The sequence below is a fragment of the Pholis gunnellus genome, assembly GCF_910591455.1.
Source record: "Pholis gunnellus genome assembly, chromosome: 13".
NCBI classification, from domain to species: domain Eukaryota; kingdom Metazoa; phylum Chordata; class Actinopteri; order Perciformes; family Pholidae; genus Pholis; species Pholis gunnellus.
Window position 1 is genome coordinate 22,419,326 of NC_136540.1, and position 23,554 is coordinate 22,442,879.

Consider the following 23,554-nt stretch of genomic DNA (forward strand, 5'->3'; position numbering starts at 1 on the left):
TGGGTTACACATTTTGAACAGCCTCAGCGCAGAGAAACAGTACTAAGCTGTAATAAGCCTGTCATTGGATTGTATTTCAGAATTTTCCAGCTAGGTAAAACTAGGAAGTTATTATTTCATGCATACAAAAGTGACCCAGAATTCAATTCGTCACTGTATTGGCATTATTTACATTTATTTACCCGTGTCCTTGTTTTTTTGTATTTCCAAAGGACCATTTCAGCAACACACCTCTGCCAAATGTTGGTCCTTTAAATGGGAAGGAGAAAGAAAAATATTTCCACTCACTTTTCCACCTCTAGTATAGTTGACCTTGTATTACACAAAAACATGAAAACTGGTTGCAGACAAGGAGGCTCTTGATGCAGGGGGATACTTGTTTTAGACCATCTCATCCTGCATGCTTTAATCATTAGACTGGCATCTCAGGTAGTGATTTTATCGTCTTATATCTCACCTGCATGAAAAGTGTTGCTGCATGGCTATGGTCCTCCTTCACAAAAATTACTTGAATTGTATCTAAAGTCTGTTTTTGTTTTTTCCGTCGTGCTTTTTCCATATCAGCACACTTTAACATTTTCAGAAAGATTGCTACACCTTTAAAGAGTCCTGAATGTCTTCTTTTGCACTAATGAGAAAGTAATAATTCCATCCAATGGAGACTCAGTTAAAATTTCAAAATTTAAATGTAATTATGACAGCTTGCAATCATTTACAATGCATTTTTGTTCATATCAGCTCAAAGACATTACATTACAAAGACATTAAATAACACCATCGATAAATACACAGATAAGACTTCAGGAGTGAATGAATCATCACTTTCAAATAATCACACTCAATGGCAGATACTAGGTACATTTTTTTTTCATACCACAGCTTATCATTGCCTGTGTAATGTTTTTGTAAATTATATGTTCCAATATAGGGTTATTGCATTTCTGATCGTTTACTATTATCAATAATTGTCGTGAGATTCAACTCAGTAGGTGCATTAAGTTACACTAAACAATGCCTCGTGTCACATAACTCAACAGATAAACACAATTTATCAGTGTGACATAATAACACAACAGCAGCTTATCTCTCAAGCTGTAGATTGTAACCGCAATGTGCTCAGTTCTTTATACCATGCCCTCAGGAAACTCTTCTGATTGGCTGGCAGGTCCATTCAACGTCGTACACCAGGACAACTCAAACACTTCCAGTGAACAGTTTTATTTCTATTGCTCTAAATCTGTGCGCACAAACTGGAGGTAACCATAGCAACATCACTTTTTGCTTTGAGCAAATATACCTTATTATGGGTAAATGCTTACTGACAAACAAACTTGGACAAGTGGCCATGATATAAGCATGGCGATACACTCAGATGCGTCCTTACATTGCACATCTGTGTAAAAGCAGCTGTCACTGTTTTTCTTATCTAATTACTAGGTCAGGTCTACTCTGACCCAGCCTCTATTAGCGTGAGGAGAAGTGAAGACCAAACTTGAAATCCAGGTTATGAACCATCAGGCATCACGCCAGAATCAAGCTAAATTCAGTGACTCCACAGAGTATGTGCTGACCTGCTTCGCTCTCCATCAAAAACAGTCACTGCATGTTATTGAGTCCAAAAATTCTGCTGACTGGAACTGTCCTGCAGTGAGTGAGACGTACAGATTTTTGCATGTGCAAGTCTGTGGTGTGTACAGTATATATATATATATATATATATATATATATATATATATATATATACACACTGTATATAGATTTTTAAGAACCATGGCAGCAGTTTTTCAAGTGATGATAAGTCTTCTCAGTGGTAGTCACTGGAACAGAACTGCACAGGTGAATATCCTGGTGATGTGTGTTTGTTTTCTTATTGTGCAGTCATTACTCTCCCCAGCTGTGCGCTCTTAGAAGCCCTTAATATGGCAGTAGGCCTCCAAGCTGGCGAAGAGGATGTAGAGGAACCAGAGTCCGAAGAGGAACAGCGAAGTGAGGACTTTGGAGATCCGCGGGCCGCCCAGTTCGCCGCCTATGGACGGCCTCCGGCGTAGCATCAGCACCCCCATGGCGAAGAAGGCAAAGATGGTGAAGAGTGTGACGGAGAAGGCCAGCGAGCCAGGGTCAACGCGGAAGACCTTACCTTTGACTTGCCAATATATGGCAGCAATGGACCAGGCCACCCCGATGCCCAAAAACACATTGACCGCGTTGCTTCCTGTCACGTTCCCCACACACGCATCTGCATACTGGTCCTGCGTGGCAGCCACTTTACTAGCAAAGGTATCTGGGAAAAAATTAAGTTAGAAAATATTTAAATAGTTTAATCCAATACTATATCCCTTCAGTGCCTCTAACCATGGCTACAACTTCTGGAATACTGAATTCTGAAAAAAATAAAAATACCTCACTACTTACCAGGAAGTGAAGTCCCCAGAGCTACAAAGACCACGGCGGTGACGGTGTCCCTCAGGCCGACGGTACAGCCAAAGTGGGAGGCTAGGTCTCCAATAATGGCTGTTAAGAAACCAATGACAGAGATCGACACTATGAAGCAAGCCCAGCCGTTCCAGTACTCTGTGGGTGGGACGCAGGCGAACAGAATCTTCCAGAAAACGCACAATATGTGCATAAAATAGTCAAAGCAGCTGGGCATTCGCTGCTCCTGTCCCTCGTCCTCATCTCCATCACCTGTTTGAAGGAAACACAGTGAAGATCAATCAAACAAAGCTCACCATCCTAACACATTCCTTTAAAGGAATAGTTTATTATTTTGGACGCAGCAAGACTTAGTCCAGCATATCACCGCCCGTAAAGCCACCACTTCTCATTTTACACTTTTACATGTTTTTGTACGGTTTAAACAAATGAGATATGACATGTTAGTGAGCATTACATATGAACTGTTTAAAGTGTTTATGCTAAGCTAATCAGCTTCTGGCTGTAGTTTCATATTCAATGGACAGAAAAATGGTAAATGGACTGTACTTGTAAAGTGCTTTAACACTACATGTCATCATTCACACCCATTCATACACTGATGGCTGGGGCTACCATGCAAGGTGCCATCTGCCCATCAGGACTAACTAACATTCACACCCATTCATACATCGCAGGCACAGCTATTTGGGGTTAAGTTTCTTGCACTAAGGAATAGTTAAGGGTAAATTCCTTCTCTATTTGTTGTTAGTAAGATCGGCCAAATTGTAAAAACGAGTCCTGTTCTGAACCGCAAGTCGTCCTTGGCCAGCAAACTAAGAGACATTACAGGCATAGTACGATATGTTCACATGAAGATGGTTTTAAGAAAAAACAAACAAATTAGCCACTGACCTGCACTGACTGTGACCGCTCCAATGAACTGCTCTCTCCACGTGTGAGTGCCAAGCACCACAGCCAGATTGGTGTCCCTCAGGAGTTTGTCCACTGTGTTCTGTTACAACACATGAAGTAATGAGACAACGGCAGTCATAGCTCCTATTAATACACACAGAGCAGATGGATCGACAGGACTTTTTTTACATATCTTTACATAAGATCATTTTGTTTGCGGGGGTTAACAGCAGCAGAGAAAGGTTATTGTAAGCTTGTTTCATAGGCTAGTTAATGCAGACTAGCCTCAATGTGAGTTCCAAAACAAATATGGTAACATGGCACATATTGATAGCACGCCCACAAAACCACTGGCTTCACTGTTCTGCTGCAGAATTTGAATTTAATTCAGAATTAACCCACCCATAATTTCACACACAACACACATGAATGAACACACATCTCAAATCAAGATGCATATAACTCCTGAGAGAAGTCGAGAATGGAGAAAAAGTAGATATGAATATAGGATGTGTTTGTAATCAGCAGAGTATGAGAGTTTAATGAGAAAATGAGACGAGAAAACATCTAGTCAGTCCCATCACACACAGAATGCTGGCAGAAACTGTACCTGGTCTAGTACTCCATTGGGAGTCTGGTGAGTAAGAGGGTGTGAGTTGGTTAATGAACTAAAACACATATAACAACCCCCAATCCCTGAGGTGCTTATATTTGTTAAAGCTTTTAATGCCACTGAAATTAAGAATGTTTATATTGTAAGTAAACTCGTATGCCACGCCAAATGCAGATAGTGGCGTATTTCTCAGAGAAACATGAGACATGCAGACGTAATAATACGTTAAAACTTGCCTTAAAGCTGGATATGCTCCCTCAGATTTTCTTTTCAAAAACAAATGAGCTCAGGATGCATATTTCCTAATGAACCTAACCTGAAATATACTTGTCTGTTCATTGTATTCATTGCTCTATTTGTCAGAGTTCGTCAGTTGGTTTTACTGCTAAGTGCAATGCCGTCTTTTAGCCACTCACACACCTTAAACTCACAGGACTCCTCTATGATGACCTCCAGCCTGCTGTGCTCCCCTAAAACGGGCTTGCCCATCTCCGAGATCCTCCGGGCCTCCTCCTCCTCAGGGGTGGGGTTGCCTGTCAGCAAGCACAGACGTTTAATTACAATGTCTATTTCATTTCTATTTACTGTGTCATTTGCAAAACCACACAAACATCCTAAACTTCAGCCAAGGATACAAGGCCCCACACCTGATGCATGAAGATGAAAAAAAAACATTCAGCACTCTAGACACACTTTTAAAAGGTGCTGTGTGTAGCATTTAGAGAGAATCTTGCTTTCATAATTGGATGTATTTCCTGTTGAAACAGGATGTTGAGGAGGCCAAGAGGACTTTTTTTTGGCCTTGAGTTGAGTAGCTTTTTTTTTTTTACACAATCAAAACTTTAATCGTGGTCTTAACCCTCAATGTGTCCATTTATAACTCAGAGCTTAATGGGAGTAACACACCCAGCACTGCAAATATCTATTTGACAGGTGGAGCAAAGTTTGGTAGGGACATAATTATATTGTAATTTGTATGCTTCCTGGTAAATAATGAGCTACGCCCTGATAACTCGCAGGAGCCAGCCCCGGTAGAAGGACCTTCTCCTTCAGTGGTCTTGGCACTAACCCCCAAAGGCACAGTGAAAGTGCCATGGTTGAAGGGTGACAGGGACCCACCTGTCTCCAGGGACCCACCTGCAGTGGACCTGACACTGCCATCATCGCTGACCGTGCCTAAGCCCATCCTCAGCATATTGCCTGGACCCACCCCCAGCGGTGACGCACCCTAGCACTATTTTTCCATGCACATGTGCTTGCTCGGTTTGACTCAGAGCGTAAATCTCCATTTAAACAGGGCTACACGCTCGAAGGTGTGTGTAGCCTCGGCTGTGAGTAGGGGGACAACTGTGAAACGGTGGATAAACACATTTCATTTCCTATATTCTTCACAATAAAAGTACCACGCTAATGTTGCTGCTTTTACTCATACCTGCAGTGTTAGTAGACTTGTTGTTATTGAAGCATAGCCACTAACAAAGCTCACTAATTCCATAACATTGCAGTCTCTATAAATTCTCCACAATAAAAGTCCCCCGTTAAATTGTTATTTAAAAGTTTATATTATGAAGCAGCAAAATCAGAAAATGTTGGGTTTTCATCTGCAGCGACTTAACCCAACGCCTATACAGCTGCAAGAGAAACAGTTAAATAAAGCAGATATCTGAAACAAAGACTCAGTTAGAAGCTACACACCTACTGAGAGCTGAGCTCAGCACAAAACAAGAAATAGCGTAAATGGAGCTAACGTTTTTAGAGTTTCTGACAGTGACAAGTGGAAGTGATGAAAGACCGATGCCATGTTTATGCTCTTACACATGAGTACACACACACACACACACAATGCCAGCGAGTGTATAAGGAAAGTAACAAAACCTCTTTTCTAGAGGGAGCGATGGCCAGGGGATCTACTCATCTCAAGGACGTCGTTTATGATCCAATTCGTTTTGAAGAACACAGTAACTTGACTTGGTCTCATTTATGGCCTAGGCAGAGTTACAATTTCACAATGTGTTTGTGTTTAAAAATGCTACACATTGCACCTTTAACACCCAAACCTACACCCAAACTATCTTACCCTGGTTTAGCAGCAGTGCTGTGAAGAAAGACAGACAGTGATTCAATAAAATACAACAACATTATTTGTAGGGCCTTATATTAAAGAGGCTTGAGGGAATCTAAAATGCAACAGGAACAAAAAAATCCATTATTATTCTTTGTTCAGCAGGTCGGCATACACAGTGCACCCTCACGGTGCACCTAATGATGTAAATGACTGTGCATTCCAGTCTAATGCCATTGGTTCTTTTGACCTCCACTAACAAGCACATATCAAGTTCCTTTTTGACACATTGTCGGGGTAACAGGCAACTAAAGGCACACTAAATTCATAATTGGTTGCGGCGCCCATTCTAAAGTGAAACAGAGACAGCGGTGAATGGCAGCGTGTAATCTTCAGTTACTGGCTCTGACGCAGGTGGCCGGCTTTCAGCCGCCCGTGTTACTGTTGTTTCGATGCCAGACCTTTGCCATCTACTGTGTGTGAACAAACTATATTATGCAAGTGCAAAGGAATAATTATTTTTTGACTATCGTTTCAAACAGCAGCACATCATTATCGTAGCCATGAAAACAATGACGTCATTCAAAACGCTGACACACTCACCAGAGAGTCCTCGTTTGAGCCATTTGGGGTCCTCAAGCACAATGAAGAAGTTTTCCTGCTTCTCGTACTCCTCCACATTTATAATGCGCACCTGTAAGATCTGACTGCAGATATGCAAAGACAAACACACACGTTTTTTTAAGTACCAAATACTATTAACATACATAATCCAAAATACCTCCACATCTTACACATTAGCTCTCCCCTCCAAATCGCAAATTGTAGTGACCTAAATAAGGAATCTCAATGGGCCTCTAAATAATTCAGGCTTGAACATAACATAGTGCACTCTTGCTCCTCAGTGTGCGAAAGCAATAGCGCTAAACGAAATGACTTGTAGCACAACATTAACCTGGTTAATAATCAAAGTCTGCATAATTCATGTTTTGATGAATTCTTGACAACTTGGAAGTTGAGTTTACATATACACCGGGCATAATGGTCCCAGCGGAGAAAAGAAATAATAAGACTACATACCCCAACGCCGCTCCATTAACTATGATCTTCAAATTCTTAGCCCTTTACTGTGCAGCATCTATTGATGGGCCTTTGAGTCTTTCACTAAAAGTACAATTAGTCCATGTGCAAACACAGCTTATATAACCTGAAATTTTAATGGGAAAAGGATCCGTCAGCTTACATGGGGTGACTAGAGGTTCCCACACCTGATCGGGGAGGCGGGATTATCTTTAGGCATCAAGTCGTCATGTAATTTTGTATAATAGGGCCTCCTCCACCTGGTTACCTTTCAGTGAGGGTCAGGTGCCCCTTTCCTACAAGCACTAATGGGCCAAAGCAGTGTAAAAGTATTAAAGGTGCTGTGTAGCAGTACTGCTGGTTTAAAAAAAAAGTCTTGATCATTGTCTCATGTGTTGGTCTATTATTTTAACTCTCAAGAATCTGGCCAAGTTAGAAAATGTAGAAAAAAGCCTGGAACATAGGCTTTGCCACGCTCTATCGACCTGCGATAAAGTTACAGTTTCATTCAAGTGGAAAACCTTAACTATGTTAAATGTTAAGTCTTGCTATATTCTCTCTTTTAAAAAAAATATTTTTATATTTATTTTTATTATAGCACGCCCATCAAAAAAAACTATGAACACACACGCAGTGGGTTTTTCTTTTTGTCATGCTGCCTGACAAACTCATTAGTGCACCAAATCCAGGGATCAGATAAAGTCTCCAACATATAAAACAAATAAATAAATAATGTATTTGTGGCCGCCTCAGTAGGAACCAGTGGGCTTCGGGTTGAGTTAGAATACAGAGAAGGGAAGCCTTGAGTAGAAGATGTATGGAGAGATAGACTAACATATTGTTGTTGTTGTTTCTTCATGGACTTCGCTGACAATATATATTTGAGGGTTCATAAACATGTAAAATATTTATTTTAATGTACTTGAAGAGTAGGAAGATGCAACCTCACGAGTCAATACGTGGCACCACCTGCTTCCTGGACAAGAATAGATTAATGTTCTAAGGAACTACATCCATTAGACTCTGTGGCTCCTATGTCTTATTTCCCAGTCACTGCCCCCGGTTGTTGTCTGCCCCTCACCTGGTCTGTTCATTGGTGAACTCCAGCTCCCCTCCGGCGTGCTCGTAGTCCACCCCGGCCTTGGCGCTGCCGTCCTCCGTGCGGTACGGCACGGCGACGGTGCCCCTGGAGCCCGAGTTCCTCACCACCGTCACCGCCAGCATGCCGGTGCTCTCACTCACGCGCAGCATGCGCTGGCCGAAGGTGAAGATTCCGGCGTGGTCGTCGTCCAAGATGGTGACGGTGGCGATCAGGGGCTCCACTAGTCGACCTTTCGGTGGGGTTCCCGTCCCCTCGGTCGCCCCTTCCTCCAACCTCAGGTTCTGTAGACGCACGAAGAAATGCTCGTCCTCCTCGAAGATGTCGTCATCCAAGATGCCCACCTGGAGAGCACAGAGTATATGGATGCATTAGGCCATGACAGTTGGAATGCAGACACATACCACAACATAACTTTCACAGTTACTATTCTGCAGTCCCATTTAGGACTGCCCCCACTAAAAGGATTAGCCTACTAATCGTCAGTTTTAGATCTCTTCAAGTCGTTTTTACTTATGTACACATCACTGATAAACACAAAAGTGGAGCTTTTGTGCGATTCTTTGTGAAGAAACTGAGTTTTACAGAACTGTCGATTAAATAATCAATTAGTTGACAAAATCAAATGGGTGTGATTTAACTAAGGATTTCTTTGGTTAAGGACAGCCCTAGTACCACTGATACGAAACCCTGAAGTATTAGTGGAGAGATCGCTACTTATTCAGAGATATATATATATATATGCTCACCTTGATCTCTTTGCGGCTCTCACCTGGCTTAAACACCAGGGTCCCCTTACTTAATTCATAGTCAGCACCAGCATTGGCGGAGCCATTCTCTGTACAGTAGTCCACATAGAAAGTGTTCTGGCCTGTGCCCCCATCGAGGGTCACCCCGAGGCTTAGGGAGCCGCAGTTCTCCGTGCACTGGTACTGTGCACTTTCAAAACAAATGTGCGAGCATGTGGCCTTGACGGCCTCCTGGCCTGCTGAGCGACGCGCATGCTCAGCGGCGTGTTTCTTTAGTATGTTGCCAGCGCCGATCATCATGCGCGTCGCCTGGACCCGGTAGAAGGCGCGGCTCTTCTTCTGGTGGACCAGGGCTGAGTAATTGGCCATCTCAATCAGCTGGTCCAGGTCTTTGTCCGGGTGTTTCTCCTTCAAGTCTTTCAGGATTTGGACCACCTATCCAAGAAGAGGAAACCGCATTAGTTTAGATGTAAATCTGGCATAAATCTTCTCTAAGAAGATTTAGTAATAATAAGAGGGTATGGTGGGATTGATCAGCAAAGCATAATTTTTTCTTGGTATAAAACTTTTATGAAACGCAACTTGCAGACTGCATGCAGGGCTCTTTTTAAAGAAAAGGTTTGTTGACTCCTACTGCTCAGCCTCCTACTGATCAACTTCCTGCTGTTAAGACTCCCGTTGTCTGCACTTGTGCCCTTCAAGTATCCTGCTGGGATTGAATGTAACTAGCCCCAGGAAAACCTTGTCAATTCCCAGTAAGTAGCTTTAAAAGTTAGTAAAAACACGATCCACCAGTGGGCCTGAGCGAGAAGAAGAAGTTCCCCTGCCAGTAGTTTTCTTCCTTTCCTCCTGCCTTTTTAAAAAAAACAGTACGGAATAATTATTATCTTTAAGAAAATATGTACCCAAACACTAATTTTGCAATTAAAAGAGCTCCAATGACTTAATAATACAAAATAGACGCGAAACTAAAGGGAAGAAAGGCATCGAACATCTGGTGACCTGGTGCGGACAGTGGAGATGGTTGTGGATTTCCGCAAGAACACAGCCCAACCTGTCCCTATCACCCTGTGCGACTCCCTGTTCGATGCTGTGGAGTCCCTCTGCTTCCTGGGCTCCATTATAACCCAGGACCTCAAGTGGGACCCTAACATCAGCTCCATCACCAAGAAGGCTCAGCAGAGGATGTACTTCCTGAGGCAGCTGAAGAAGTCCAACTTGCCGTAGACAATCATGGTGCACTTCTACACAGCCATCGTTGAGTCCATTCTCTGCTCCTCCATCACGGTCTGGTACACTGCAGCCACTGCCAAGGACAAGGGCAGACTGCGCCGTATCATTCGCTCTGCTGAGAAGGTGATTGGCTGCAATCTGCCGTCCCTCCACCCTCCATGACTTGTTCACCTCCAGGTCTCTGGGACGGCCAAGAAAGATTGTAGCTGCCCCCCTCTCACCCTGGACACAAACTCTTTGAGTCCCTTCCCTCTGGCAGGAGGCTGCAGTCCATCAGGACCAAAACCTCATGCCACAAAAACAGTTTCTTCTCATCTGCAGTTGGGTTCATCAACAAAGCTCAGGACCCCCACTGACTCAGACACTTACATCCCCAGGACAATTTCTTACTGTTACACACCTTTACACAACTTTTCTCTATTAATATACATTTGACACTTTTATAACATATTTGTTTTAACGTACTCTTTTTTTTTGTAAATTTTCATATTGTCCATTTTTAAATGATGTCTTATACTGTTGCATTGTGTTTATTGTTATGCCACAATCACCGAGCCAAATTCCTTGTATATGTAACATACTTGGCAATAAACCGTTTCTGATTCTGAAAAAATACCGGTCTCACCTCATCTTTGTTCTGGTCTAGTTCACTGCCCGTCTGCACAGAGACCGTCACACTAGATGGGCTTCCAGGGCACGCCCCGCCGTCTGACAACTTCCCATCCATGATCATGTCAATGCCTTTGGGTGCGAGGTCACCTTCCATTTCCACCACAATGCCGTGCCTTTTGTCGGCGCGGTAACGCTTGTGCATGTACTTGTAGAAGAGCAGGCGGCGGTCAGCGATCCAAGCCAAGATCACGCACACCGGAAAATAAAGCAGCGTCACTACGGCCTCCCACACCTGGCAATGCAGGCAATGTGAGCGTTAGATGATTCACACACTTGATTTATTTAGAAACACATGTATATACAGTCATCAGAAACACACCTCTACAATCCCAGGTGAGATGACAGCCAGTATGAGGTAGAGCCAGATGTAGGCAAAAATACTCCAGAAAGCCGTGATGAAGAACACTCGCAGGTGTTTGATCTTGCGAGACTCTCCGTTAGGGATCACCCACACACACAGGCCGATTATCACAAACATGTTGAAGGCGGCGCTGCCCACTATGGTGCTCGGGCCGAGCACCCCTGCGTTAAAGTTGTGCCCAACCACCTATACGGACAAAAAAAGACAAATGTCACATAGATCAATATAAAAGACCTTCTTTTTGCTAGCTGGAACTGAATTTAGGAGCCATGAAATAACAAAGACAACAAAATCTACTTGAATAAGCCTACTTTTGAGCGGAAATACACAAACATTAATACATATATAACTAGAAAAAGAAAAAACAGATCAGAGATGATCCATTTATAGGTTGAAATAAATCCATGTATAAATATGAAGCAAGTTTTGTTCGCATTGGTGGTTACGAGTGGTGCCTCGAGTTTTCCCTAATTTTCATTCATTTGTGACGTTAATTCATGTATTTATTAGTCAAACATAACATACGCAACTGCAAGTCATTACTTTTTGTGTCGCTCTGAGCAGCATATGGAATGTAAAAGAATATAAAATGTCACAAGATTTCATCGGTGAGTGTACAGCGCAGTCACAGTGGAACAACAACAGGTTTTTGTATGAAAGCACGTTAAAAGGACTTCCAAAATGCCTGATGTACCTCAATGACGGACAGCAGGATCTCAGGCGCCGAGGAACCCAGGGCCATGAGCGTGAGGTTGGACACCGTCTCATTCCAGATTCTCACCGTGGTTACTGTCGTTTCACCGTTGGGTTTGGTGATAGTCACCTCTTTTTCCTGCAAGCGCAGGCGTTTGTGAAAATGTCAAAGAGGCTGTTACCACTGAACTCATATATACAATGTAACAAAGAAAATCGCAGTTTGTAGAATGTTGAAGACATACTAAAGAGTTTTGGTCAAAGTAAGCGAGCTATATACTATACAGTATATGCAATCTTAATGGAGTCCAATACGATTGGAGAGTATATATCTTACTTTGATAATTGTTTAAAAATGCCGGTCTTAAAACAAGCATGCTTTCCAGCGTTAACTGTTGGGTAATGGTGCATTGAATTTCCCAAGATTCTTTGGGCTCAGTCACAATCTGAGAGTAGAATTGGACCAAATCATTGTTTGCTACATTTCACAAAGTAAAAATGTAGCGGCAAAGTTATGTATTAAATAAAGAGTATCTGCATTGTATCTCCTACAAATATGCAGTTCAGTAATACCTGAGAGGTGATGACTTCTATGGACGCCATGAAGCGATCTGCGATGATGGACACACCCAGGAAGATGTACATGAGACAGAGGAAGTAGACAACAGCCCTGCCCGCCTGCTCCCCGAGCGGAGGGTCTAGCGGCATCCACACCGGCAGCAGGATACCGGGTCTGCACACCACAACGCCCGGACAGGTCTGCTTGCCGGACCCCGTGGCGTTACCGGAGGACTGGGGCTGCTCGGAGACGGACGCTCGCTCCAGGACCTGCGGCGTGATGGAGGTGCAGGGGTGGGCCAGGAGGAGGAAGGAAAGGAGGAGGAGCGGGGAGAGGTGAACCGTGAGGTGTCCCATGATATCCCTGAGTCAGGAGGGGCCTGGAGGGTGTCAGAGGACTTTCCTGGGGGGACAGAGGAAGGCACATTGTTCTGAGAAAGAGGAGGGGTGTCAGTCTAAAGAAGGTCTTCATTTTATACAGGGATCAGGGTTAAAAAAGAATTTAAAAAGTATTTACAGTACAATTATTACAGTCGTTTGATGTTATTGTAATTTATTCCATACGACCAGCATGGCTGTATGCCTGTCTGTCGGTTCGTCGGTCGGTCCACCACTTTGGTCCACACTGAAACATCTCTACAACTATTGGATGGAATGCCACGAAATTTGGTTCAGACATTCTTCTTCCCCTCAGAATGAATTGTCATCCCTTTGATGATCCTCTGACTTTACTAGCGCCATCGTCAGCTTTAGTTTATCATCAGATACCTGCACAGCTAATGAAATCCCATCAGTTTCAGCTGTACTTCGTGCTCAGTGCAAATTATCAAACGTTAGAGATGGCGTACATGGTAAACATTATACCTGCTACACGTCAGCATGTTAGCATTGTCATTTCAAAATGTTAGCATGCAACGTTAGCATTTAGCTCAACGTTCCACTGCAGCTAAATACAGCCTCTCAGAGCCACTAGCATTGCTGTGGACTCTTAGACTTGCTGAATTACACTTGTCATTGAATATTATATGAAAGAATATGTATATAATAGTATGATTTCTATATTAAGAAGTGTCATTCCCATTTAAGTAAAGCTTTTCCAAGAACCAATGTGAGATCTAACCCTTATTTTTTAAACTTTGCACCACCTTTGGTGCATTTTGTTTTGTGTAAAAATGCACCAAGAACATTGATGTTGCTGTAAAACAACTCTGCGGCTCCTATTCAAATCACCGTATCTTCATCCTGTAAAACTAACACCTAAACCGGCTGCATAGTATCAGATTTGTGAGTCATTTGAGGATAAAATGGGCATGACCAACGCTTGGCAAAACCTGCACAGTAAACCTACGTAATACCAAGCGGGTCATGATTAACCACGTACTGACTAATGCACATACCCATGCATACTGTTTCAGCAAAGTCATTTGGGACAGTGCTGCACACCAGGATGCAGGTTGTTCTGTATTTTTTTTACCATAGCCACCTAAACAAGGCTTGTTTATAGCAATTAAAAGTAAACGGACTCTGCGGTGTAATCTTAACAGCATATGAAAATGACCCCTGAGAAACTAAAGCCAGGTTGTTAAGCTATGCAGCTCCCATGGTTATTATTCTCCGGCTCTAATCACTGAACCCTGGTGGTGAGAATGACTAAGCACTAATTTACGGCTCATGCAGTTTTGTTTCTGCCTACAGCGCTGTGTTAACATCTCTGTGAGAATGTTATCTGAAACCAAATTGTAGGCAAATTTCGTAAATATTCTACTGCACCAAGTATACACCAATTTCGATCATTAAGTATTGTTTTTAATTTCTTACCTTTTAAAAAAAAAAATCTTTAGCATGTCAAATTAGGCTAACCGTAATCTGTCACCATCCTGCTTGACACCCATCGCAGGTAAATTACATGAGTAAAGACACTATAACTTCTTTATTGGCCATTACACGTCATAATTCATCACGATGTTACCCAGCATTCTACTGCTTTCAAATGCACTCAAATGCACCAACGCATGTTATTTTTAACCATAATTTCAAACTGTGAAACAGTAATCTGATTTTGGAAAAGCACTTAACTACAAACCATCGCCAAGACACTAGCTGTGTCTGTATCACCTGAACACAGTAACTGTTGCTGGGCAAATTTATAAAGTGTGATCTTGCTTTTGAACATTTAGGGCACTTGTGCTGCACGGCTTGGATTAAAGACAGGCTTAATAATAATGTTAAAGCACAGGCATCGCCGGAGCAGACGCGTGTTAACGTGCAGCAGGCAGTTTAAAGTGTCGTGAGGATATATGGGTGTGAGTGTGGCAGGGTGGCAGAAAGCTTTCAGTCCCCCTCCCTCCACTCCCCCTGCACAGGTGACACTGCACTATTGTGCAGCGTGAGTTGAAAACAGATACTGGGGTGCTGCATCTTTGATGCAGCCTGAGCTCTGCCAGCTCATTATGGAGTTGTGATTCAGAAACACAGCCCAGAGGGCCCGCTGCATCGCATTTCACTTTCCAAGGCCTGCTATGGTTACCGCGACCTCAGACAGAGGGCCACCTTACACCAGCCGGTACTGATAGGGGTGTGTCTGTGTGTGTGTGTGTGTGTGTGTGTGTGTGTGTGTTTGTGTGTGTGTGTGTGTGGGGGGGGGGGGGGGGGGGGGGGGGGGTAGGCTCACCAAAAATAACTTCAACGCTCATATTTGGACAATAGCACACAAGCAACAGAGGAAGGGAGACTAGTGATTATGTCAAATCAATTCTTATACGATAGCCCCAGTTAAATAACACTCTCACATAAAACGAGCAATATGCACTCAATACATATAGATACAAGCAATCAAAACACACCACCTGAGCAAAAACATTTTTATGGTTACACGACGGTATGGTATGGTTTTATGAAATGCACCACTAGTAACATCCTGTTTGCAAGAGTATTACGCGGCATCAGGGCCAAAAAAGCAGATACTGTCTTTGTGGTGAGTGTTCTTCTGCAAAATGCAGCTGAGCCTCGTGGGGAAATATATGAGTGCTGGATAATCAAGGGGGGCCAGTGCTGGAAGAGCTGGATGCATTATTGATTGATGCATTCACCTAAATATAGCAGATATCGCTTCCTTTTATGTCACTCACAAGCAGCTCTGTAAACATTAATAGGGAGAGGAACCTGGTGGATTTGATCAGACATTAAGGGAGTACTTCTTAAGAGATTGAAATAAGGAGATAAATGGACAGATTATTGTTGCTCCCTGCCCTCGCCGAAACGGATCGGAGCTTTCCTCTGCAGTGACACTGATTCAAGTACAGTTTTTTGATTTGGCTCCAGGAACAACGTCATACATGTTCATGTTAAAAGTTGTCTATAGCAAACAACTTCAAGCTCATCTTTCAAGCCTTTCGAGGGAGAAAGGGGTCCTGGGGTGTCGACAGGTCCGCGGTCTCCTTGTCCTCTGAGCGCATGGGAACAGTGAGCTGGGTGACAGCTCATCTTGCCTTACTGACTCTGACACGTCCACTATCCATCACCACCAGAGATAAGTGATTGCTTGGGGTTATCTTACACGGGTAGTAGCGCCAGCGAAAAAAGGGGAGTTAGCACCTTTAACAGTTTAATATTTCGTGCACCAGTGGGGTACTATCAGGTGAGGAATGCTCCCTATGACAAGCAGAATGGATGCGAGGGAGAGGCAGAGATGATTAATTCAAGCATCAATGACAGGAAATCATTTACACTTAATCACATTGACAAAAAACACTATTCCAGATGTTTAACTACCAAGAATGCTTTTGGCTAGTTTGGATTGTAGCCTATATGTCAGATAGGCATGCTGGAGGTCTGTTGCCTCAAGAAATTGGGTTCACTGGTTCACCATTTGTTCATCTATTACAATCAAGCTAGTCTCGCATAGTCAGACCTCAGACTCTGTATAAGAAGTGGACATCACCCATTTTAGTTTGTGTACTACAGTTTAGAAGCCTTGAGCTCTGCATTTTGGGCCGTCGACATCTTGCTTTTTTGGAACCAGAAGTGACACGAGAGGGTGGAGCTAAGATACAACCGAACGCAGAACAAGTCGTTTGTAGGCGACCAAAATGTTACTTTTATGAACTGAAAACACCACGTGAAAGGGTTAAAAAGAAAAAAAAAGAACACGTGGCAGAGACCTGTCAATCACAGTAAGCCCGCCCTAAAGCATACCCTGCTTTATGGTCTATCTGACTTTAAATGGACCATAATTTACTAAATGAACATCATGTTGTATTGACGAAGACTTGAAACTAGAGATTGAGACCATAAACTCATAAATCAAGAGACAAGTAGAGTCATTTTCTCATAGACTTCTATACAACCAGAGGAGTCGCTCCCTGATGGACAGTAGAGAGAATGCAAGTTTAAAGCACTTCTGCATTGGCATCACTTTTCCGAACCAGAGGTTGCTGCCTGAGCAAGACCTCACTCCACAGCGAAGGGTCTGGCTCTACGCTCTGGCTGCACACTCTGGGTTGTTTGTATTTCTTTAAACCGATCACAATCGTCTTAGGCAGCGCTAAGCCCAGGATGCAGCGGTGGTGCCCTTGCAAAATAGATAGTGGGGAGAAGAATACTGCGTGAAATACTTGGCCAATGGCCGACTTATAACCTCAGTCTACATCCGGTGAGTCAGACTACAGTCAAGCTGCAGGCGTGCAGTGATTAACAAGAAATATAACTATCACCTAGAAAATGTCTTGCCTTTGAACCCACCTGGTTTCCGCTTTGGTTAAATTTGTGAAAAAACGTAAATAATAACCGTTGTTTTGTGCAACAACAACAAAAAAAGAATCAGTTGATGACTTGGGACACACGGCCATTCTCCATCACCAATACATCACAGACAGGAAGAAACTGCAGCTTAAACATTGACAAAGATCCCCTTTCCAGGATGTAATCTCTATGCACAGGTAAACCAATAACATACCATGTATCAGTTTCACTGACAGCCAATCAAGGCCTGTGTTCATCTTAAACACTCAGTCACCGAGTAAAGGCAACACCCAATATTCACTCTCTTTTAAGCTGTGAACTCCTGAGGGATATGCAGTACACGGCTCTGTAGCTGCTAAATACACCACTATGTGAAACAAACAGCTAGTCGCTAACTTTACCTGCCTGCTGTTTGGTCCTGGTCAGGTGGTGTGCAGTGGGTTTTTGAGAGTGTTTTAACTGAAAACCGCTGTGACGGGTTGATGAGAGGGCGACTGTGGCCAAGTGGATAGCAGGGCCGTCCTTCAATCAGAGGATCGATCCCCGGTTCCGGCTCAGCTAATTGCATGTCGATGTGTCCTTGAGCAAGACACTTAACTCCAAATATTGCACAAAAATTCGACGGTGTAGAAATGCGATATAATCTGAATTGTAAGTTGCTGTGGATAAAAGTATCTGCTAAATGACTGTAATGTCATGTAATGAGAGCAGCTGCCAAACCAGAACGAGCTTAAAGATGCTAAAGCAGAGTCAGGTGCGAGGTACGTCAATTGATTCACTGTTAAATTATTGATTACAGCAGCTTTAAATTGTTCTGCTAGTGGAAGGATAGAGCTAATTCAACCTTAAATTCACTTATATTTCCTTTAAAGTATACTACAAATTCCCGAGGACTTTAAAAGAGAATACCTTTTTTATTACGGAGATCAATGATGCAGTATTTTCATCACATTACCATACTGTGTAATCAAAAAGGTTTGATGATCATACAGGGTTTGTCAGCGAGGACACCTGAGCCTTGCTGATTGATTCAGTACTTGTGTAATCAAACTGGTCCGGCATAAGTTCCTTTTTGTACAACCAGGGCAAATAAAGATCCTGGGAGGATGTTTCATTACACATTTAAAAGCTCTTTCCCCCCCTTATTATTTACAGCACTTTTTCAATTTTGTGACACAGGAATCAGATTTAATCGTGGTAATCTTTTGGGTTATGTGGTAATTTATTTTTTATAATTTGTGGCTGCATGTTCGTTGCTTAGTTGTTACTTCTACTCTTGCGCATATTTAGGAAAATGAATTTGTTTTCCCTTGCGCCTCATGGATTGCAGCTCCAAGCAATTTTCTCTTTGATTTTGAGCAATAGGGTATAAAACACATCCCTTACTGTACAATAACGTCTGTTCAAGTTACACACACAAATCAAGGCAGTTAGATGGTCTCTCTGCTCGCAGTTAAAGTAAAGAAAGGAAAGAGATCCACCCCTTTAATAAGTAACACAGGCTTTGGCTCGCTGCGATGGGCCTATCAATGAACCCCAATGGATCCGAGTGTAAAACGATCCCCCGGGACACAGACGCACAGATAGACAGACAGGTAGATAGAGACCGGGCCAAACCACTGATGAGGCATCTTGTGGAGGCTGCACTCTGAACACGCTTTTATTTACATCCAACATTTCTCACGTTTTACCGCATGACGCTGGATTGTGTTAACGTCACCTTATGTCACACAGATGAACTCAAAATGGGTCCACCAGAAGCTGATGGGGAATAACATCAGCCTTTTAAACTGAAGACTTTGAAGAGTTCTACGCATATGTGCCCTAAATCCTGGTCCGGAAAAGAGAGCATATGCGAAGCAGAGCAGGGTTCGTTAAAGAGTTATCTAGTTAACTGCCAAGTCGTTTTTTCCACAGAGCGCCGTGTCTGCAAATGTTTGAACAAGTTACATTAGTCACTGGATTGAGTCAGTCAGGAAGGTGTGCACATCAGATTAAACATTTAACAGCTGGTTCCACACAGGAACGTTTGAGTCATGGCTTCACTTTGACTGTGTTAATAAAGACATCAGAAGAGTTGGACTATTGTCACTGATTGGGGGTAACAACCTCATTTTCCCCTGCTTCAGCTACAGTAACCATATCAATCAGTTAGATTGAATGTCTCAATCTATGCAGTGCTGCTGGTTCCCTTAACAACTACATACTGTAGCTTTCTTAAAATGAGTCCTTGCTCCACCCAGGGTTGGTTTCTCATCGCCAAAATTCACTATGTAATTTCCGGCACTGTAATAGTCCTTTTCAGACTCGGGATGAGCGGCAAAGGCAGGGGTTCAGAATCCCAGGGCCCCTGCCAAAGACTCACTCTACCGATAGAACACTTTTATGTTAAAGGAACACTTCACCCCCGAAATGACCATTGGTATATTAATTACTCATCCAGTGTTACACTGAATTCTTGAAGAAAACTTTGTTTTTCTCCCATGCCTCCACGGTAAACCGAGAATAAAAAAATAAAAAGTCTTGATGAATTTAGGTAAATCTGTAAATCGGTCAAGGTTTAATTTATTCATTTGCTCACTACTTCCCAAACACATGAATCTTCACTGAAACCTTACTATTTAAAACACTTCCTGATGAACACTTGTACAGGCACATGGAAAATACTTCAATTATACTGCACAGGCTGTGCGAGTGTCTGTTTGATATAGTTTGCTGCCCCCATTTACTTTAGTTCATCACGACTTTTCTCTCGTTTTATTTATTCTCTGTTCACTGTGGAGACGAGAGAAAAACAAAGTTTCCTTCAAGAATTTAAGGTAACTTGAGGTAATTGATGTATAAATGATCATTTTGAGGAAGAAGATATCCATTTATTCATCGATGCAGTGGGCATGAATAAAGGTGTCTGAAGTTTAGATCCAGCTTCAAAGACAATTGTAAACCACTTTCAAAGTGCTTTACCGTACCTCTGCTCTGCGTAAAGTCACTTGGCACCTAAATAGACTACACAGGCTCAATCAGTACTGGCAGTGGAATGAATTGTTTTTTGAGAAGCCCAGACAATAGATAACCTAAGTTGTCCGGTCGCTCCCCCCCCCCCTCAAAATTACCATCAATCTGGACGGCAGCAGAGCAAGCTCGGCTGAGCACGCTGCCACGCTGTTCAGGTCCTCAAGTATACGCTGATCTACTTTTCAGTTTTCACCAGCTCCATTTCTGTGACCGCTTTATGGTGAATTGTCAATGTTTAATACAATAATCATACATTTATTTTTCTTTGGGAAATCAAATTTCTATCTTGTGGAAGACTTACTTCGCTCTCCAATAGGTTGGAACATTCTGGAATTCTGTCCTGCGATGTCAAAAAAACTGGAAAATTCAACAGTGACAGTATTCAGGATGGTTTCTCTCCATGAACGTGTTAGCACTGCCATCATTTACAGATGACATAGAACTAAACAGTCAAAAAAAAGAAAAGATAAATCCATCAAAATCATCCTATTCCAAAAAGTCTCATTCTTTTTTTCTTAGCAGAGTAACTCTCTACTTTGACAAAAGCATTGTGACTTTGGTAGACAATTCAGGTCAGTAAGAGGTGAAGTTGTAAACACACTCTATAGCCGGCTAAGTGGCTCATACCCTTACATGCAATCTCATTTTTTGGATGCTGCCATAGAACTGCTCATTGATTTGCAACGTTGTTAACATTTTCCAAGAGGCGTTAATTCCGCTCTGTGATTGTTATTGAGGTCTCAGTTAGCGATGGTGTTGTATTGGACCGCATCATATTGAATTGTGTTTGTAATATCCCTCCCCTTTTCCTAAATGAACTGGGCAAAATAATAGGAACACCTCTCAATATAATGCAGTCTAGGTCATCGACACTTCCGATTCCAACATCAATAAAAGAAGTATTAATATATATACCTACAGTACATCTATAGTTAAATTAATACCTATTATACCTTGATACTTACTATTAGCTTTTGTATTTCATTTTATATATTTCTATTGCACAATATGAAGCATCTCACTCCACATTGTACTTTTATAATGCGATGACAAAAACATTAGTTTTTATCACTGTATAAACACTGTGGCATAATACTACATCACCTCATGATAAAGATCACCATGCTTCTATATTCAAGTGTGATTTCCGGTTAAGCGTGAATAAGGTACTGTGAGGTTTTAAAAGAAGCCCCTTGAGATATCGGGGGTGGTTAGGGAGGTCAACGTCCCTCTTCTTCTCTAATCACTTTGAATCTGAGGTAAATAATCCATTTGACATCTATGAGCCATTCTCGGCTCTCATTTCTCCTCCTCGAGTATATCCGCCTCTGCTTTCAAAAAACATTACACTTCCTTTTTCCTACGGTTTCTTCACGTGTGCGCCTCGGGCCGGGCTCACCGAAAAAGAAGCGGCGGCGAGGCGGACGGAGAGAGAGAGGCCGCATGGGGCCGGAAGGTGAGGCGGACAGGGAAGGGTTCAGTAGACAAACAGCTGACAACCAGCAGACAGACCTGGGGTTTCCATTACCTGAGACACTCTGCCCCGGCCTCTGGCAGCCCTGTCACCTTAGAAGGAACAGCATTTTCAACTTCAGTTTGAACCCAGACAGGGACACTGGGTTATGCAATATTCAGGACAGAGTCAGAAACATCAGAATAAAACAGACACACATCTACTGCTGGCTGTGAGGAGCTGCTTTGACAATTGTACAGTACAAACACTGCTGGTTGCACTTTAAGGCAACTGCACTGTTGCCACAACTTGACCACCGTAAGCAATCACTAATCTTTGAAATTAAGTCCCCCCCCCACCCCCCATGTGACTTATTCAGGAGAAAATCTCTACTTATTACCCAGTCTCAGGTAACACATTGCTCATAACATAATGGTGGAGCGACCTGAACAACAACGGAAAATGACAGACGAGGACAAGTCAACGTACCACGAATCACTATTTTAGTTTGAAACCTCTTTCTGGGGCCTTTCATTCTTCACCGCAACCGCTTCGAATTCAGGGCAAAATATTTAGACCCACAAAATATGCAGAGGCAGCCGGCGGGCCTGAACTACACAATAGACTAGGGGGTCAGTGAAAACAAAACAGACCCCCACAGGCACTAATTCTCCTCTCCCACACACACACACACACACACACTCACACACACACACACACACAGAGAGGCCGATATGTACTAACAGCATGTACACTGCCGTCACCTCGAGCTTTACGATTGTTAAATGAAGTAATGAAGCCAAAAGAGAAACAAATCTGTGATTGACAGCTGTGAAAGCATTTCTCTGGTCCTCATGGATGTGGTTGGGAGCTTTTGGGCTTCGTATGTCATTATAGCAGCATACATCAATAACAAAGTGAGGTGCAGTAATCTAATTCGCTCAGGGTAAAAGAGACCCTTCCATAGGTCTTGGCTTCCCTAAATCACGTGGATGAAAAAGCTTTCAGCAGGAGAGTCGGGTCCGAGAGAAACACAAGGTGTAGCGCGTCCCTTTTGTCCTGTGGCACCTGCGATGGCGTGGCATATCGGTGCCTGTGTACAATGAAGCAGCATTGGTTTACTTGAGCTGTCACATATGCGAGGGGGGGGGGGGGGGGGGGATACTCACATAAAAAAAATAGCTGCTGATTAATTGCAGATTAATCAATCAAGCCACTCATCATTCAGCTCTAAGTGTATATCTATTAACAGCCAACAAAATGTGCATAATCTCCATTTATTGTAATATCCAGTCCATTGCTTTTTCTACAATTATGTGTATTTATCTCAAATACAGTCTGTTTTAGTGTTGTGTTATTTACCCGTTCCGTGGTGCTGAAATGACACAAAGTTCATTGTGACCCATTGTTAAAACTCCACATGTATGAATAAATATAAATGTAAATGATTTGTTAATAAAAGTAAAAAAACCAAAAACAACACAAAAGAGTGATCACGGTGCATCGAATATAATTGATTGGGAATGGGGGGGGGGGGGGGGGGGGGGGGTATCTGCCGATGGGCGAGTTGGACCCTGGACGTGTGCAGCCAATCTGCTAAACTAAATGATGCTTTTATGTCAGTTAAATGTCAGCTCTGAAGGTCAGCCCATATCAGGGAGGAAAGAACATGATCTTTCAAAAATAAAATCAATGGGACCTTCTAAGTGTCCAGCAGGAGCACAATATAACATCAATACACGCTTGAATTGGAAAAGGGGAATTACGGTTTAAATGTATTCCTTCAAGTGGAAGAGAGTGGCAGAAAATGCTGCTGTTGACAACAAAACAACCTGGAAGCGCGATAAGTAAACTTAACAACGCAACGCAAACTATTGCAAAACGTTGCGGCCGTGCAGC

General features: G+C 42.7%; 1 protein-coding gene across 1 annotated transcript; it reads right to left on the reverse strand.

Annotated features, from left to right (window-relative positions):
- Positions 1–1,904: 1,904 nt before the first annotated feature.
- Positions 1,905–12,804, reverse strand: slc8a2a (solute carrier family 8 member 2a; the record flags this gene model as incomplete). The annotated part of the gene is made up of 11 exons (XM_079171238.1): positions 1,905–2,281; positions 2,413–2,685; positions 3,328–3,427; positions 4,361–4,473; positions 6,606–6,709; positions 8,164–8,525; positions 8,931–9,365; positions 10,789–11,067; positions 11,155–11,382; positions 11,891–12,028; positions 12,463–12,804. 11 exons carry the CDS (start codon positions 12,802–12,804, stop codon positions 1,905–1,907), a joined length of 2,751 nt encoding a protein of 916 aa, XP_079027364.1.
- Between the last annotated feature and the right edge of the window lie 10,750 nt (positions 12,805–23,554).